General features: G+C 33.2%; 2 protein-coding genes across 2 annotated transcripts; one reads left to right on the plus strand and one right to left on the minus strand.

Annotated features, from left to right (window-relative positions):
* Nucleotides 1-726: 726 nt before the first annotated feature.
* Nucleotides 727-12,491, plus strand: LOC117913302. Its single transcript, XM_034828249.1, has 8 exons — nucleotides 727-844; nucleotides 966-1,373; nucleotides 1,520-1,774; nucleotides 1,855-2,194; nucleotides 9,195-9,313; nucleotides 11,278-11,682; nucleotides 11,776-12,030; nucleotides 12,159-12,491. Exons 1-8 carry the CDS (start codon nucleotides 770-772, stop codon nucleotides 12,489-12,491), a joined length of 2,190 nt encoding a protein of 729 aa, XP_034684140.1. The 5' UTR covers nucleotides 727-769.
* A 5,172-nt stretch (nucleotides 12,492-17,663) lies between these two features.
* Nucleotides 17,664-19,429, minus strand: LOC117913091 (salicylate carboxymethyltransferase-like). The gene is made up of 4 exons (XM_034828005.1): nucleotides 19,305-19,429; nucleotides 18,663-19,067; nucleotides 18,315-18,566; nucleotides 17,664-18,187 (listed from the first exon to the last, which is right to left on the minus strand). The coding sequence occupies exons 1-4, from the start codon at nucleotides 19,377-19,379 to the stop codon at nucleotides 17,828-17,830; spliced, it is 1,092 nt and encodes a 363-aa protein (XP_034683896.1). The 5' UTR covers nucleotides 19,380-19,429; the 3' UTR covers nucleotides 17,664-17,827.
* Nucleotides 19,430-20,070: the final 641 nt, after the last annotated feature.

Consider the following 20,070-nt stretch of genomic DNA (forward strand, 5'->3'; position numbering starts at 1 on the left):
CATAAAATCACGAGAAATTGAATGGAGGTTGAGTAGCTATAAAATGTTGACTGGCCCAAGGTGATGTGGACTCTAGCCAGCCCCTGACAGCTATAATAATACATTGTCGGCGGTTCATGTCGTTCTGATCAGCTAAATAATGGCCCGAAGACCAAATTTTCTATTGGATATTAGCTCATACCTATCTATGAATGGTCTGTCTTCATAATAATTAGTTTTCAGTCTAGGACAAAAAAGGTTGACCAATTATATCTGTCTTCATCATATAATGCACAGCTTGGAGAAATAGATCAGATCTATGGTATAATCGGGTTCATGTCGTTCTGATCAGCTAAATAATGGCCCGAAGACCAAATTTTCTATTGGATATTAGCTCATACCTATCTATGAATGGTCTGTCTTCATAATAATTAGTTTTCAGTCTAGGACAAAAAAGGTTGACCAATTATATCTGTCTTCATCATATAATGCACAGCTTGGAGAAATAGATCAGATCTATGGTATAATCGGGTTCATGTCGTTCTGATCAGCTAAATAATGGCCCGAAGACCAAATTTTCTATTGGATATTAGCTCATACCTATCTATGAATGGCCTGTCTTCATAATAATTAGTTTTCAGTCTAGGACAAAAAAGGTTGACCAATTATGTCTGTCTTCATCATATAATGCACAGCTTGGAGAAATAGATCAGATCTATGGTATAATCGGGTTCTCTTATAAATAGGAGAGCAGAGAACATGACACTGCCAAAATACAGTTGGTGCGACCATGGTAGCCATAAACTTTCTTCACGTGAATGCAGGAAATGGAGAAATTAGCTATGCTAATAACTCACTCGCCCAAGTCTCTCTCTAGTTTTCTGTCATAAACACATACACACAAACGCACATGTTGCTTTAAATCCTTAATTAGAATTTCTTTTTTTTGCTGCTTTCACTGACGTATCTAATTTATTTTTATGCAGAAAAAAATTATATTGAAGGCAAGGGCATTTCTTGAGGAGGCCATCAGAGATAGGTTCGTCTCAGCAGGCTTTCCCAGCTGTGTTAAACTAGCAGAATTGGGTTGCTCTTCAGGAACAAACGCCCTTTTGGCCATCTCCGAAATTATTGACACCATTCATGAAATGTCCCAAAGGATTAATTGTGAGTCTCCGGAGTTCCAAGTGTTCCTCAATGATCTTCCAGAAACTGACTTTAACAACATTTTCAAATCGTTGCCTGCTTTCTATGAGGGGCTGATGAAAGAAAAGGGAGGCAAACTGGGGAATTGCTTTGTGACAGGAATGCCAGGTTCTTTCTACGGGAGGATCTTTCCCACAAGGAGCCTAGATTTTGTCCATTCTTCTGCAAGTGTTCATTGGTTGTCTCAGGTTAATTTTCATCTTGAAATTTATACACAACCAGTACTTCTTTCAGAATTAACAATTGTGTCAGTCCACATATAGTAAAGGAAAAAAACACCATACGGTAAGATACATGTCCAAATAGGCTAACCATGCATGTAAATGAATGACAGGTTCCTGCTGGACTAAAAAATAACAAAGGACACATATATATGGCAAACACATGTCGTCCCGATGTTCTTAAAGCCTACACGAAACAGTTTCAGAGGGACTTCACAATGTTTCTAGGGTTGCGGTCTGAGGAAATTAAACCTGGAGGGCGTATGGTTATTACTATAACAGGAAGGAGCATTGAAGATCCCTCTAGCAAAGATTGTTGTGACCTTTGGGAGCTGTTAGCAAAATCACTCCTCGACATGTTGGCTGATGTTAGTTTATTTCTTCTTCATAACCCGGCTGTTGCATTGTGCTCAAAACTTCAGTCATCATGTTATTTATTTTGTTTTAGGGACTTGTTGAGGAGGCGGATGTGGACTCGTTCAACCTTCCTATGTACAATCCCTTTGAGGGTGAAGTGAAGGCTTTAATTGAAGAGGAGGGGTCTTTCAATCTTGATAAGCTAGAAACTTTCGAAGCCAGTTGGGACCCCTATGATGAGAGTGACAAGCCTAGGAGCGGACAAAATGTAGCAAATTGTATAAGGAGTGCTACAGAGCCCATGTTGGCTACTCATTTTGGAGATGCCATAATCCCTGATCTATTTGCAAGGTATGCAAACCGCGTCGCTGAGCATCTCTCACTGGAAAAGGGACATCACTTCCTCGTAGTGTTTTCTTTGACAAAGAAGTAAATGCTGCTTAACAAGGATACACGTACGCACTACGTACTGTAAGGAATCAAATAAGTTTGTGAAAATAACTCTGTTTCACCCTCTTATATTTTAATATCATATTTAGATTACTTGTGTTGATTATCCGTACTCGCTTATGCTATATTTAAGTAACACCCTCTTATATCTACCAATAAATATGATATTAAAATAAATTTTTAGAAAATAAATTAATTTTAGTTATTTTATTTTTAATTTGATTTCATTGATACTAAAAATATAAAATTATCATGATAATTCTTTTTTTTTAAGAAATCTTTTTTATATCTTTTATATGGTAGGTAAATATAAGAAAAAAACATAAAGTTGTAAATAAAACTCAAAATAATTCATATTCATAATATTTTGAAAAAAGCAATTGAAAATCTTTTAGAAATTTATTCTAAAATACAACTTATATTGAAAACAAGTTCATATTCATAAGATTTCTTGTCGGACATACCATGTTTCAATGAAAAATGGAACTTTTTTTATTTTTTATTTTTGTAATATTTTCACTATGTATATTTCTCTACCTGTAAAATTATTATTGAGAAAATTATGATAAGATGTAATAACTAATAACACAATATTTTTAAAAATGCGAAAAACTTTAAATAAAAAATTAAAATATATTTATTCAAAATGAGGATATAGATAATAAAAATTATTTTTATGACTTTTTATTAAATAATAAGAAATTAAAATTAAAATGTCATATAAGTGAACATTTTAATTTTATAAAAATAAAACGCTATATGAGTATCAAAATTCAATTTTTTTTATAAGATCATAAAATTATAATTTTTCTTTTTATGGTTTCTTTGCCTCAACCCTGTTAAGATATCCTCATTCTAATCCTCAACAATTTAAATGCAATTTTTAAGAAATTTTATTTGTTTTAATTTAACCTTTTTTAAAATAAAAAAAAATCACTTCATTTTTGTTATAGTATGTGATTTATAATTTTCTGGTTTAGTAATAAATTATTCTTTTTTTTTTCCTTTGATTTATTTTTTAATAATATTTTATTATTTTTATTTATTTAATACTAATATTGAAAACTTAAATTATAAAAGGAAGAGAGATATGAGAAAAGATCATTTTCTTTACACGTTTTTCATTGACCATATAAAATGAAATTTTCTCTTTAAAAAACTTTCAAAAAACACTAGACAACCATTGTAAAATTAATATGTTTAAAAAAACATTTGGGCTAAATGAAGAAAATAATTAATAAAAATAAACTATAAACCCTAGGGAAAAATAATATATATATATATATATATTTCCTTTATAAAATAAAATACATTTTGCATTTTTTTTAAATAATAAAAAATTAAATTTATTTTTCAAATATTTTTGTTTACCAATTTCGATTTTAAACTTAAATTTAAAGTTGTCAATGGGTTTTGACCATTCTAAATAAATTCAAAATCATAATTATCAACTATGATTTTATGACTGGGATATTCAAGTGGATAAAATGCACTAATTTGAAAATAAAATTAGTAAGAAGAAGTTGTTGTCTAGAAAAGGATACTTGGAGTTTGGGCTAGATAATAGAGATGAAAGTAAGGTTGGGGGAAGGCTGGGACAGGTAGCATAATGATAATAATCTGCCTTGGCGACACGCTAAAAATCATTCACCCTTTCATTTTTATTATTGAAAAAAATAGAGCAGAACAGAGTGGTATTTGGAAATCTGTTGTATATCCAATCTGTCAACTTAAGGGAAGAAGATACATATATACAAAGCATTGGTTAGCCTATTCTAGGAATCTATGTGCAAACGGATCAGTTACAATCAATAAAAAATAATCTCCTACATACAATCAAATCTCATCCTGAAATGATGGGATTCTTGATTCTTTTCCCATAATACTCCCCCTCAAGTTGGAACGTGTATGTCAAGAACACCAAATTTGTTGAGAAGGGAATGAAAAATTGATGAACTGAGTGGCTTAGTGAACAAATCAGCAAGCTGGCAAGCAAATGGAACATGAGTAGTTACTATGGCACCTGACTGAATTCGTTCTCCAACAACATGGCAATCGATTTCTATATGCTTGGTACGTTCATGGTAAATTGGATTAGCAGCAATATGGAGTGTTGTTTTACTATCACAGAATAGTTTGGTTGACTGTGAATGTTCTACCTGCAGGTTATCCAACGAATACTTGAGCCATGTAAGTTCACACGTAATGGAAGCCATTTCTCGATATTTTGATTCAGTTGATGACCTTGACACTGTTGTCTGTTTCTTGGTTTTCCATGAAATAAGAGTTCTTTTAAGAAAAATGCAATATCTAGTCACAGATCGTCTTGTGATCGAACACCGAGCCCAATCTGCATCACAAAATCCCCTTAGTAGAAAATTTCCTTTGGTAGGAAAATATAATCCTTGTCCAGGTGCACCTTTAAGATACCGCAGAAGATGATGAACAACATCCAAATGAGGCTTTCTTGGTTCTTGCATAAACTGGCTTAAAATGTGAACTGAATAACTTATCTTTGGCCTTGTAATGGTAAGATAAATAAATTGTCTGACCAATCTTCTGTAAGAGCATGGATTCTTCAATAAATCTCCTACTGTGGGCAAGAGTTTATTATTTTCTTCCATAGGTGTCGACAATGGTTTGGCCTTAAGCAAGCTTGCTTCATCTAATATATCAAGAGTGTATTTTCGTTGAGATATCGAAATACCATCAGTAGAATGAGCAACTTCAATACCAAGGAAATATCGTAATTGACCGAGGTCCTTGATGCGAAATTTGGTGTGGAGAGACTCCTTAAGAGCTACGATTACATTCTCATCAATGCCGGTGATGATCATGTCGTCTACATAGATGAGCACAACTGTGAAAAAATTACTAGAGATCTTTGTGAAAAGTGAATAATTAGCCCTTGATTGATGGAAACCATCTTATTGAATGGTGGCCGAAAATTTCTGAAACCAACTACGAGAGGCTTGTTTAAGTCCATATAATGACTTGTTGAGTCGACATACCATAGGTGTCTCCCACTGTCGACGAAAACCAGGAGGCAGTTGCATATAAACTTCTTCAAGCAAATCACCATGGAGAAAGGCATTTTGAACATCCATTTGGTGAAGTGACCAGTGTTAGACAATAGCTACAACAAGTAAACATTGAATTGTAGTTAACTTAGCCACAAGAGAAAATGTCTCCTTATAGTCAATCTTTTCGCGTTGAGTAAAGCCTTTCGCAACCAACCGAGCCTTGTATCTCTCAACTGTGCCATTAGAGTTATATTTGATCTTATACACCCATTTGCACCCAATTGGATGATGATCGGAAGGGAGAGGTGTGAACATCCAAGTGTGATTTTGTTCAAGAGCATGGAGTTCTACAACCATAGCTTCCTGCCATTTTGGATCCAATACTGCCTGTTCATAAGTTGTAGGTTCCACAAGAGTGGTGATGACACAAACAAAATTCTGATATTTTGGTGAGAGTTGCGCATAGGAAATATACCGAGTTAAAGGGTGACACATACTTGACAAGGAAGAAGATTGGCTAGAAGCAACCTTGGCTGTGTGGTAGAGATGAAAATTTCGGAGTTGGACATTTGGTTGCCTGATACGGTTAGAACAACGAGTAGCATGAGGTGGAGGTGACACAATGGTGTCAAGATCAAGTGTAGGTTCATTGGAGGTAGACTCAAGAGATGAAAGTAAGGGTGGTGGAGACAAAGACTGATCATCGGCTTGGGGTTTGGTTGTCTCTGTGGTTATGGGTTCATATGAGGTTTGTGGTAAAGGAAGAACGACCACATCATGTTGCTCTTCTTGTGGATTATTGTGGAACGGAAATATATGTTCATGAAAGACAACATCTCGGAAAGAAAAAAATTTATTCTTTTCAAGATCATAATCCCGATAACCCTTTTGACCAAAAGGATAACCAACAAATATGCAACGACGAGCTATTTGATCAAATTTATGTGTGGGTAAGAGATTGGTGGCATAACAAAGACATCCAAAAGTTCGTAGATGATTATACAAAGGTAGCTTGTTATAGAGAAGTTGGTATGACGATTTGTGAGAAAGAAGGAGTGTAGGTAAGCAATTGATTAAATAGCAAACCATTTGAATGCTTTACCCCCAAAATTTAAAGGCAAGTTTGCTTGAAAACAAAAAGCTCTTCCCACATTTAAAAGATGACAATGTTTCATCTCAACCACCCTATTTTGTTGGGGGGTGTAAGAACATGAATGATGGTAATTAATCCCCTTAGTATCCAAATACTGTTTCATAGAGGAAATTTTAGTCCCATTATCGATTCGAAGAGTTTTAATGCAACTATTAAATTGTGTTTCCACCCAAGAAATGAATGATTGCAATATCCCTTGTGTTTCAGATTTAAAACTCATGAGACGTATCCAAGTATATCGAGTATGATCATCAACAATTGTTAGGAAATAATGAGCCCTAGAATAAGAATTTATTCAATGTGGTCCCCAAATATCACAATGTATCAAATCAAAAGGTGCGTGAAAAGAAATTAAACTAGATGGAAATGACAAACGAGTTTGTTTGGCTAAAGGGCAAATTTCACAAACATGCCCAAGATCGGATGATGGGTACCCAAGACGTTGATGCCAAAGATCAAAATGTTTGTGAATGGCATAAGCCAAGGCTGGATTTTGGTCTTGTGCGAGGTAGTAGAGGCCATTATTTTGCTTGCCCAGGCCAATCGTCTTCCTCATAGTAGCGTCCTGTACAACACAAAAATCGAAAAAGAACATCCCTATACATTGTAATGCCTGCGCTAGTTTACTAACTGATAGTAAATTAACTTGAAATTGTGGAACTTTGAGTACATCATCAAGTTTAATGTGAGGGGTAATATGCAATGAACCAATTGACTCAATATGTGCTTGACCACCATCTGGCAAACTAATGGTAGTGGTCCTCGACAAATTTTTTGGATCTAATAATTCAGCTGAGGAAGTCACATGATCCGTGGCTCCACTATCAATAATCCAACACATATTTGAGTGTGGGCAATCCGGAATAATTTTGGATGATGACATATTTATACCTGTGGCATTTGCAAAATGTTGTGAATTACCACCATTGTTTTTCCGAATCATAGCCATTAATTGGTTATATTCTTCAACTGTGAGCCTTGGTCCATCACTTGTTGAAAGAAATTTTGCTTCTGTCTCCACAGCCTTATTTGTTTCCACTTTCACATTGTTTACATTTGAGTGGCGTTGATTGGGAGGCTTCACGTTCTTCCCATAAAGCTTGTGACCAATTGGAAAACCATGTAGGTAGTAACACTTCTCAATGTTGTAATAATCATGGTCACAATAAGAGCAGTGTAGTGGAGTCTTTTCTTTTGAACCTGGTGTGTTGAAGTCGCCTTATTGTCTCGATCTGCAATCATGGCCTAATGGTTCTTGTTCCCATGACAAAGAGAAACTTCAACCTGTTTTTCTTGTTGAAGGACAAGTGAGTAAACTCGACATGTATCAGGTAGAGGTTGTATCAATAAGAATTGTCCACGAATGACATCATAACTATCATTCAGTCCCATGAGAAACTGCATAACTCTCTCTTTCTCATCCATTTCCTTAAGTTTCTGTAATCCTCCACAAGAGCAGGATAACACTTCATGATAGGATGAAAGTTCATTCCAAAAAGCTTTAAGCTTTGTGTAGTAAATCGAAATTGATTGTTGTCCCTGCCTATGTTCCACAATGTCTTGCTTGATTTGATAAATTCTTGAATTGTTTCCTTGAGAAAAACGTTCTTGTAGATTTGCCCATATTTCTGTTGTAGTTTCGACATAAATCACACTGCTGGCCATGTTTGGATGAATGGAATTCAATAACCATGAGATCACCATATCATTGCATCGTTGCTAGGAAGGAAAACTATCAGTCGAAGAGGGTGGCTTAAACCTATGACTAATCCAATTTTGTCTTTAGCACTCAAACTGATTCTCATAGCCCGACTCCATGTGTTGTAGTTATCTCCTTCAAGTACTTTGGAAACAAGTATCGTACCCAGGTGGTCCAAGTGATGAATAGTAAAGGGATCTAAAGCTTCTGTGGTAGCCTTAGATGATGTCAATCTCGTTTTGTTGATGTCCATGGCAACGACTGTAACAAGGAAATAGGTTGCGGAAGTGCTTGGAAGAATTCAGAGTCACTAGATTTGATGCTTTGATACCATGAAAAAAAAAAAAAAAAACAGAGCAGAATAGAATGGTATTTGGAAATCTAGAAATCTAGAAATCTATTGTATATCCAATCTGTCAACTTAAGGGAAGAAGATATACAAAACATTGGTTAGCCTATTTTAGGAATCTATGTGCAAACGGATCAGTTACAATCAATAAAAAATAATCTCCTATATACAATTAGATCTCATCCTGAAATTATGAGATTTTTGATTCTTTTCCCATAATAATTATATTTACCATTGTCTTGACCTATGACAAGAAAGTAATGACACTTTAGTAAATATTAAAAAAAAAGAAAAAACAAAAAGTTACATGAAAAAAAACAAAATAACAAAAAGTTACAACAAAATCATGTATTCAACTTTTATAGTATAAAAAAATCATATCTATTATTTTATTTTTAATTAAATATGAGATAAGATAAAAGGATAAGGTAAGAAGTTAATTGAAATGATGTAATTTTCAAAATATGGCATATGGGTCCCAATGCTCTCTAATTTTTTAACCTTTTTTTTTAAAGCTTTCACTAAGATTCCAGTTGGACCCGGCTATATACGGTTTTTAATATTTCTTATTGTAACATTTTCTAAAAGGATAAATTCTTAGCAAATATGATTTATTTATTTCTTCAAATTAATTATTATTATTTTTTTCTAAAAAGGCAAAAAATCCTTTTCATACTAGGTCTAGAATATATTAATTTATGTGGTAATGACTCTTGGCAGCTATATATACAAAGAGAACATCCTCATTGATCAACAGGTACAGGTACAGCAGAAGAGCACAGAGATTCTGAACGAAGAGCCATGGAATTAGTTCAAGTGCTTCACATGAAGGAAGGAGTTGGAGATGCTAGTTATGCAAACAACTCAGGACTTCAGGTATTTCTACCAAATCCAACTCATCAGTACATGGCTAGCTTATATTATGATATTCAGTGAGGCTAATAAGACTTTTATCTCTTCTTTCATTGGAATTTCTCCCAAAGACTAAGGACCAATCCCATAGGTTGCTTTTTCCTCCTCTTTTTTAGGTGACTAATTACTTTATTCATTTGTTGTACTATTTTAGGTTCCATGTCACAATTTGCATATCCCCTCTTCCTTTTAATGTTCTCATAAATATGAATATGGAACACAAAAGTTTTTGTATGGTTTAATTTTTCTATATTATTATTAAATAAATAAAAATTAAAAAACATTATCCAAAAAAATAAATAAAAATAATAATTTCAAGAATATATATATATATATATATATATATATATATATATATATATATATATGTAACAATAAAATTTAATGAATTTGATATAAAATATCAAGTCAAAATAAATGAGAATTCTTACAAAAAGTAAATTTAAAGTTGAAAATTATGATGAGAAAGTTTAGCACAATGAAGTTCTTGAGAAGATTAATAAAGAGAAGAGTTATAATTTAGGGTTTCATAAAAAAAAAAAAAAAAAGTTATAGATAATATCTATAGTTTAATTAGATATGTATTATTAATTTATATGATTATTTTTGTAAAATTAAAATTTTCGCATACATGACTATATGATTTTATAGAATAATTTTTTTATTCAATAAAAGATTATAAATGTGATTTCAAGTGATAAGTCTTCTTAGATTAAATAAAATTATTATAGTCTCTTTGTATTAAAAAACTGAGGTTATGTTTGGTTCTAATAAAATATTAAGAAAAGAAAAAAGAGAATTACCATATAAGTGGACTATAAATGATAATGACCAAAAGGGTTATTAAGTTTATAAATTCTTACAAAGTCCTTTGAAAAGTTGACTTCAAATTTCCAATTATACCATTTTTTTTATCTTTTTTCCTTTTATTCTCATTTAACTTTACATTTCAATTGTTTTTCTTTCGTGCTTCTTTATAGATTATTCTGATTAACTATTAACATTATTATTTATGATATTAATATTTTATTGAATTATTCATGTTATTTATTAATGTCATTCTTATTAATATTAGCTATTTCATAATTATTATCCATATTTTTAATATTATATTAAAAATAACATTATTATATTTTTATCATTACTACTACAAAAAATCCTAGAAAATAATTTCTATATATTTTTTTTAATTCTTAAGGCTTGTAAGCTTTATTATTATTATTTTTTTTACCTTTTATACTTCATATGCCTAGATTAATTAAATTATTATTTATGATATTAGTTTTATATTATTAATTTTATTAATAGAACTAATATTATATCCAATATGACAAAAATATATTCATTTTACAAAATTAATATTTTAAATATATAATACATTTAGATATAACTTAATTTAAGTTTTTTTATTATAATATTTTCTTATGAAATTTACGTGATAAAAATATAATAAATTTACTTTTTAATTATCATAATGAAATAATAATTTTTAAGATTATATTATAATTATTTATTGAATAAGTTATTTATAATATATTTAAAATAATAATAATTAGAAAAGAAATAAAATAAAATGAAGAAAAGACAAAATAGGATATACCCGACTTTAAAGTGAAATGTATAAGGGTATATTTGAATTTTTATATTTTGAGCCCTTTTGAAGACTTATCAAAAGTTGATGTCCCTTTTAGTCATTATCACCCTCTATGATAACTCATTTACTCGTATATAGTTTTTTCTTATGTTAAACTATACGCCATGTATAAATGCTTTTAACACTCATTTGAATTGTTCGCGTATCATGTATGGCAACCTTTTTTCATTCATTTTTTTATTTTTATTTTATTTTTTATTTGAGGGCATTGCATTCAGCTACTATAAAATTAATTTAACTTTTATGAATAAACTTGAAATATTGGCTTGAACAGAAAACAGTGATATCTAAGGCAAAGCACGTAGCGGAGAAAGCCATAACCAATCTCTATTGTAGCATCATGCCGCAATGCTTAGGCATAGCCGAGTTAGGTTGTTCTTCTGGACCCAATGCTCTATTTGTCATCCTAGAACTTGTGAGCACAGCCTACAAAGCCTGTCAGAAACTAGGTCGTCAGTTGCCGGAAATTCAAGTGTTCCTCAATGATCTTCCAGGAAATGATTTCAACACTCTCTTCAAAACCGTCACAAAATTTCAGCAAAATCTGTCACAAGAGATGGGCAATGGTGTTGGACCATGTTATTTCATGGGAGTTCCGGGTTCTTTCTATGGCAGGCTTTTCCCTAACCGAAGTCTACATTTTGTCCATTCTTCTTACAGCGTGCATTGGCTGTCTCAGGTGACCCTATATTTGTACTTTTACAGCTATAGTAATATATTGACTGACAAAGAAGGAACCATGAAATTCATTTGGAGTGCAATTGTTCATTAGGTTCCTCCAGGGTTAGAGGACAATAAAGGGAATATTTTCATGTCAAGTTCAAGCCCACCAAGCGCGCTTATGGCTTACTATGCACAGTTCCAAAAGGATTTCTCGGTGTTCCTCAAGCATCGCGCAGAGGAAATAGTTGAAGGAGGGCGTATGGTTATCACAATCATGGGGAGAAGAAGTGAAGATCCTACCAGTAAAGAGTGTTGTTACAGTTGGGAGCTTTTGGCTTTGGCTCTCAGAGATATGGTCTCGGAGGTATATATTACTGTATTTGAGCTTCTTTATATTGTTTCAATCCAATGTCGCCAATTTGTACATCATCGTTAAAGAATAAGGAATAACGCCTCTTGTGGTAACAAAGAAATTGCTTATAAACAATGCAGGGGCTCATAGAAGAAGAAAAATTGGATTCCTTCAACATTCCTCAGTACACACCATCTCTTACTGAAATGAAGCTTGAGATTGAAAAGGAAGGATCATTTGTCATAGACCAACTAGAGGCTTTTGAAGTGGACTGGGATTGTTACGAAAGTGATGGTCCTTGTAATGCTGCAAAGTGTATGAGAGCGGTGGCAGAATCAATGTTTGCTGCTCACTTTGGTAGTGGGATCATAGAAGAGGTGTTCCGTAGGCATAGAGAGATTGTTGTTGATCGCATGTCCAAGGAGAAGCCTCAGTATGTCAATTTGGTTGTTTCCATGACTAGAAATGGATGATCAAAGTGAATGCTGTCCTCATCGTCAATTTTAATGTTGCCTTAAATTTCAATAAGCGGAAAGATTCATATAAGATTGGGCATTTAGATGATGATGATCAATTGTCAAACACATTGAATAAATGTTTGAGTAAATAGAACTTTTATTCTCTTGAAGAAAATACTAAATATCTTTATGATACTTTTATTGCATGTTTGGATGATATAAATGAATTTAAAATTCAGAGTTGTTGTAGTATGTGGCTCATATTTGAGTGAAAAGACACATAGAGAAAAAAGGGGCAAAATGCCAGAGCGAAGTGGAATGGAACGAGAGTGTAACGATTTGGAATTTCATTTCTAAGGGTTAGTATAAATACCCTTTTATATAATCCTAATTTTAACATAGTGAATATTCTCTTTCCCTATTCCCGTGGACGTAGGCAATTAGCTGAATCACGTTAAATCTCGGTGTTCTTCTTTCCCGTTTTACGATTTTTTGCCATTAATCATTGCACGGATTCCAATATTACATTTATTGTATCCCTTAATATGAATGCTTAAGTCCTAAATTATATATATACTTCAAAGAATGAGGAAGAGCAAAGGAGAGTATCTTAATTTGATGGAGTAATGACGCCAAGGGTATTTGCTTATCTCATTTTATTTGTCATTGTCTATTTGAAATACATTTCTTGACTATGATTTAGGGGTTGATCATGGTTTGGTTGAATCATCCAAACTGCAAGTGTGTAACATGGGATTGCAACACTAGAATGGGATCTATGCCTTAATCCCTATTGTCACAGGATGCTTCAAATGACCCTCCCCATGGGCTTATATAGGAGAAGGGAAGCTTCTGGAGACTCCTAGAGCCATCTACACTAAGCCATTGGTGGGAAGAGTGTGGAAGGTTCTAGAAATGCCTAGAGATATCCACACATCTCTACACTATGGTGAAAGGCATGAGAGGAGTCCAAGGCTTTCTAGAGACTTCTAGGAATGAACACCTCAATTCCTGCTCGGCCCACCCTTGCAGGTTATCCATGAAGTTGAATAACAACTCCTCCTCAGTCATGTTAGGAATCTCAAGCATGAGTGAAGAGAATTCCTTGACATAGTCGCGTATCGAGCCTGTGTGCTTGAGACGCCTCATGTTTTTCCTAGCTAGGTAAGCCACGTCCTCGGGGTAGAACTGCCTCTTAATCTCTCTCTTGAAGTCCTCCCACTTCTCTATGGTGCAAATGCCTTTCTCCATATCGGCAAACCTCCGACGCCACCATAGAGTAGCTGTGTCAGTAAGGTAGAGGGTTGCAGTTCTTACCTTAGTCGTCTCATCAGTCAATGCGATAGCTTCGAAGTATCGCTCCATATGCCATAAGAAGTTATCCAACTCCTTGGCATCCCGCTTGCCACTAAACCCATGTGGCTTCGGCACCTCCACCCTAGATGCCTCATGTGTGACCATGACCCGTGCCGACACAGCAGCCTTGTAGATGGCACTCAAAAGCTTAAGAAGCTTGGTAGGCAACTTCTTAAAGAATAGAAGCTCTTATTAACTCAAGAAAGCCTTTACAAGTGCTTGGATGCTCACTTGCTTGGTTAGGAAGTGATTTGGGTGGTGCCTTGGCGGAGCAAGGCTGACTTAGCAAGATCAAGTGTCTTGGCTTGTCTAAGTGCTGCACGAGCTTAGTGAACGACTAAGTCCGTGACACTATGCTGACTTTGTGAGGGTGCCTAAGACCATATGCTGACAATGAGACGACTTGACATACATATCTTTTTCTTAATGCTTCTAGCTGGAAATAATAATAATATATCCTATTCTACATTATAATCGTTATGGTCTGAATGTGATATGTATCTTTGTGGATAGTTTTAAAACTAAGCATTTTTTTTTATAGATTTTTCAAAATATCAATGTGAAAAATATAGTTTGCTTTATACAACAGAAGATTGCTTTATATAGATGTTAGGGTATGGCATTAATTAAGATCAGTAACTGCACTTAATGATTTAGCCTTAGCCAATACCATCATGTACCTAATACCACATGGTACATCCTAATTTCCCAATTGCTCAATTAATTGATTACATAAATAAATAGTTCAAATAAATGACGATCACTAAGACCTATATAATAACATAAAAAATACAACTAATCCAACCTCAAAATACACCCAATAGGGGGAGGGGATGATCTCGGTGATGATAAAATTAAGGGCTTGTTTGATTAGTGTTTTCAAAAATTGTTTTGTTCTTGAGAATATAAAACACTAAAAGAGTCATGTGGCAAAGGAGTGCAAAGCTATTCTCGGTGTTCTCCGTGTTTTCAAATGTCTTGTTCTTAAAGAACAACTTGATGTTGTTTTTATTATTTTTTACACTGTTCAAAGAAAAAGGCAAAAAAAAAAAAAAAAAACAAAACAAAGAGGGTGTTCTCTGTGTTTTTGCCCCAATGTTCTTTCTATTCTCATCTCCTTTGCTTTGCAGTATAGTGTCTCCACTAGCACCTCTGTATGTATTTCCTATTTTTTCAATATTTTGTGGTTTTTTTCTGGATGTGATAAAATGAGGATGATCTTGGTAGGCTAAAAAAAATTATCTATTGGGAAGTATTTATTGGAGATTCTCCGTTCGGCAACAGAGTCATCGTCCCATGTTGAATTGTGTGAAACTCTCTATGTTGACTAAGATTGAAGTGGGGCTAGAACGAACAACCTTAATACCAAAGAAAAAACTTAAGAGGACTTGGGTACTTTAAAGCAAATTGAGAATTAAGAGTCAATATAAACAATTGGATAAGTGAATCACCCTACTAGTTACAATAATATCTTCCATGGAGACTAAAAGTGCATTTAATAGTAATTTTAGGAAGTGTTTCTAATCTTTACAACACTTGAAATTTCTTATCTTTTAAGTATTAAAAATGTTAAAAACGTACATTTTCTATAATTACTGTCAAACACACTTTAAAACAATCAACATGTGAAAATACTTCTAATAAACATACGAGGTATCAATTTTGGAGTTACAAAAACCCCATTAGAGAAGAGTAGTACCGAGTCCGTAAACCAAGCTTAGGAAGCTTGTTTCAAGCTATAGTGGGCTGGGTTTGTACATCAAGCTTCTCAACCTAGTCATCATTTATAAAAATGTTATGTGCATCAAGCTATTGAAGACTCTATCCCCTACTAAAGGCAAAAGTTAGGACAACTGAATGGTAGTTAGCTTCACTACATGACTAAATGTTTCAAAATAATTAATATCAAGAGTTTGATGAAACCCTTAGCTACCAATTGAGATTTATACCATTGATCAATACTACCTTCGAGCATATATTTCAATTGGTACACCCATTTACATCCAATGAAATGACGATTAGGGGATGAAGGAACCAAAATCTAAATATTATTCTTCATAAGAGCCTCATACTCAGGTACGATAGCTTGGTACCATTCATTTGACTAAACAACCTTATGGAAAGAAGAAGATTCACAAATTTTGGAAGAGGAACTAAGGTTGGACAAACACAAACAAGGTTTCAAAATACCATATTTGGCTAAGTAATCATTGGATGGGGATTAATAAGGATAAGAGATGGTAAAGGATCACAATGAGAAGGAGGACTCATAGGAGTAGAGGAATTAAGCAGAAACTACAGGAGTAGAGGAGGGTAAATAAGGAAAATGTTGTAATGATGAGGAAGGTGAAACACAGGGTTTTTTTTAACTTATACGACAACTTTAAAAAGTAATTCTTTAAAAATGGTAGTTGGAAAAATATTGATAGATTTACAATACTTTACACCATGTGGAAGATGTCTTTTGAAAAGACATCTTTTACAATTTTCAAATATATGATATTCACTTTGAAAAATTGAATTTAAACTAAAATTGTCTCTTTAAGAGACATCTTATACGATTCAAAAAAATTGGATTTATATTGCAAGTATCTCTTGAAAATATATTTTTTACAATTTCACAAAATCCAATATATACTAAAGGTATCCCTTCAAGAGATACCTTCCACAATTTCATAAATTTTAATTTATACTACAAATGTTTCTTGAATTTGATTTTATATTGAAAGTGCCTCTTCAAGAGATACATTTTACAATTTAAAAAAAAAAATGAATTTATAGTAAAAGTGTTTCTTCAAGAGACATTTTCCACAGTTTCATAAAATTCAATATATGTTAAAGACGTCTTTTCAATAAACATTTTTCACGATTTTACAAATTTTAATTTATACTATAAGTGTCTTTTGGATTTAATTTCAGATTGAAAAAGACACCTTTTGCAATTTTAAAAAAAAGAATTTATAATAAAGGTGTCTCTTAAAGAAACATTTTCCACAATTCCACAAATTCTAATATATACTGAAGGTGTCTTGAATTTTAATTTTATTTTTAATTTTCACCTTCAACAATTTCACAAATTTTAATTTATACTACAAGTGTTTCTTAAATTTGATTTTATATAGAAGGTGTCTTTTGAAGAAATACTTTTAGTATATATTGGATTTTATGGAATTGTAGAAGGTGCCTCTTTAAAAGACACCTTTAGTATAAATCTAATTTTTTTTGGAATTGTAAAAAGTGTTTACTTTCAATATAAAATCAGAATCAAGAGACACTTGTAATATAAATTAAAATTTGTGAAATTGTGGAAAGTGTAGAGACACCTTTAGTATATATTGGATTTTTTTGGAATTGTGGAAAATGTTACTTCAAGAGACACCTTCTATATAAAATCAAATTTAAGAGATACTTGTAATATAAATTAAAATTTGTGAAATTGTGAAAAGTGTCTCTTTAAGAGACGCCTTAAGTACATATTGGATTTTGTGAAATTATAGAAATTATACTTTTAAGAAATATCTTTGACTATAAATCTAATTTTCTGGAATTGTAAAAAGTGTTTATTGAAAGACATACTTTTAATTTAAATTCAATTCTTTTAAGCGTATATCATATATTTAAAAATTGTGAAACATGTCTCTCAAATATACAATCAAATTCAAAAGATACGAAGATAGGTTGCGTAAAAAAAGGTTAAAATATAATATATTTTTTCCCACCTCTCTCCTACATGTCGAAAAGTGGTGTAAAATTGAATTTTCCAATCAATGGTATTTTAGAAAATAATTTTTAAAAAGACCGTACATCTATTAAATCGGTGAAAGAACAAAGGAGTAGAAATTGGAACCTTTCATGGAAACCTTATTATAGTAGTAGCGTACATGCACGTTCTGAAATAGAAAAGTAGCAAAATAAAGGGAACAGTAGATAAAACGTGAACAATGAAGTAGCCATGTTGAATGATGGATGACGCAACTTGCCGTGTTGAATGTTGGTCATCCACGCTTAGTCATGGAAACCGTGACATTTACGAATTCAGTCTTCTCTCTGGACATGCGATCAGCAACAATCTTTTTGTACCTGCAGAACACTTCCTCTATTATTCCATCACCGAAGTGGCTTACAAGCAATGGCTCTGCAACTGCTCTCATCAACTTGGCCACGTTGTATCCACCATCTTTATGAGCATCTGATGGGCAGAATTCACCGTGGTACGCATTCCAGTTCACTTCAGAAACCTCCAGCCGATTTATGGTGAAGGATCCTTCCTTTTCAACCTCACATTTTACTTCAGCTGGGGAAGGTGTATATTGAGGAATATTGAAGGAATCCATCTTCTCCTCATCTATGAGCCCCTGCATTTAAAAATGGTTAATTAATTTACATGCAATTTCATATATAGTTACCACACAGGTGCTGTTGCTGAATGATTTGATCTATACAAATTGGCAACATTAAGGGATGAAAGAATTAAAAGTGTACCTCTGAAACCATATCATTGAGAGCCACTGCTAAGAGCTCCCAGATATAGCAACATTCTTTGCTAGAGGGATCTTCACTTCTTCTTCCTAAAAATGTTAAAACCATAGTCCCTCCTCCTAGTAGTTCCTCCGACCGACACCTGAGAAACATGGAGAAATCGCTTTGGAATTGCTCATAGTATGCTTTAAGCACGCTTGGTGGGCTCGAACTGGCCATGTAAATATTCCCTTTGTTCTCCAGCCCTCGAGGAACCTGACGAACACTTGAAGTTTCTAACTCACTTGCTTTCTTTTTGGTTACTAATAAATCATCATAAACCAGTATTTTTAATTAAAAGCAAAGAGTCACCTGAGACAACCATTGGAGACTATAAGAAGAATGGACAAAATGAAGACTTTTGCTGGGGAAGAGCCTGCCGTAGAAAGAGCCTGGAACTCCGGTTACAAAACATGATTCAGCGCCTGCTCCCATTGTTTTCTGAAGATCTTTTTGGAACTTGGGCAAGGATTTGAAAATGGTGTTGAAATCATTTCCCGGCAGATCATTCAAAAACACTTGAATTTCGGGCAATTGACGCCCCATTTTCTTCCCCACCTTGTCCACTGTAGTGACAACTTCCAAGACTGCAAAAAAAGTGTTGGGTCCAGAAGAACAGCCCAAGTCTGCGATGCATAGGCTGGCCGGAAAGTTGTTGCAGTAGAGATTTGTTATTGCGTCCTCGATTATAGGCTTTGTCAAGGATATTACTTTTTTCTGCACCATTAAAGTGGGGAACTTGTCATAATTGAAAACTTTTCATAAAAACGGCAGTATATTGTACCTGCATGATAAAAACACAAAACCTGGAAGTGCATGGGTGCTACAGATCAATCAGCATGTCTTGACTATTCATTCTTTAATTTAAGAACAGGAAACAGTTCATATATATAATATATGCATGTCAGCTGATGCTTAAATATTGAAGAAAATCAAGTTTAGCAAGAGACACACCTGAACTAATGAGTTTTTTGCGTAACTGGTGTCCCCATTTCCTCCCTTCATGCAGAGCACTTGAGCTACTTCCATCTCTTTTTTCCTACCTCTTCGCTGATTGCTTCCTCTCAGTTGGAATGTGGATTATGTTGAAGGAGATGCTCCCCATTTATAGAACTTGGGCCACATGTCGTGGAATGAATTATTTCATCTTCTAGGGACTCTACTTCCACCGAACCACAGTGACTACTGGAATTGGTGGACTAATTATTGTACTGATCCCTCGTGGTCGGCATGGTCGGCAGTCCTGAGGCCTGACATCCACCAGAAGACAGTACGCCACGTGGCATACTGTCCACCAATGACTCGTTTATCTCCGTTCATCTCGGCGTGGGCCTAGGCTACCTATTCAAATAAGGGAGAATTGTGTTTTCACCCGTTGGATAATTAAGTTAAATTCCTCTTATAACACGTTATCTTTTCTTTAACCAATTTTTTTTATTTTTTATTGGTTTTTTTAAACTTTTTTTTTATAAATAATTAAAAAATCAATATTATTTTATATTTTTAAATTATAAATAAACAAAAATTATATTGATGATTTAAAAACTATTTTGAAAAATGCTTTCTAAAAAATGTTAATTTAAATAAATAAAAATTATCTTTTATATTTTAGAAGTAAATAATTTAATCATTAAAACACTATTTAAAATAAATATATTCACTATTTTATTTTTTTTTATACTAAAAAGTATTTTAAAATTTTCTTTTTCCTATTATAAAA

This window comes from Vitis riparia, chromosome 4 (assembly GCF_004353265.1).
Source record: "Vitis riparia cultivar Riparia Gloire de Montpellier isolate 1030 chromosome 4, EGFV_Vit.rip_1.0, whole genome shotgun sequence".
In the NCBI taxonomy this organism is placed as follows: domain Eukaryota; kingdom Viridiplantae; phylum Streptophyta; class Magnoliopsida; order Vitales; family Vitaceae; genus Vitis; species Vitis riparia.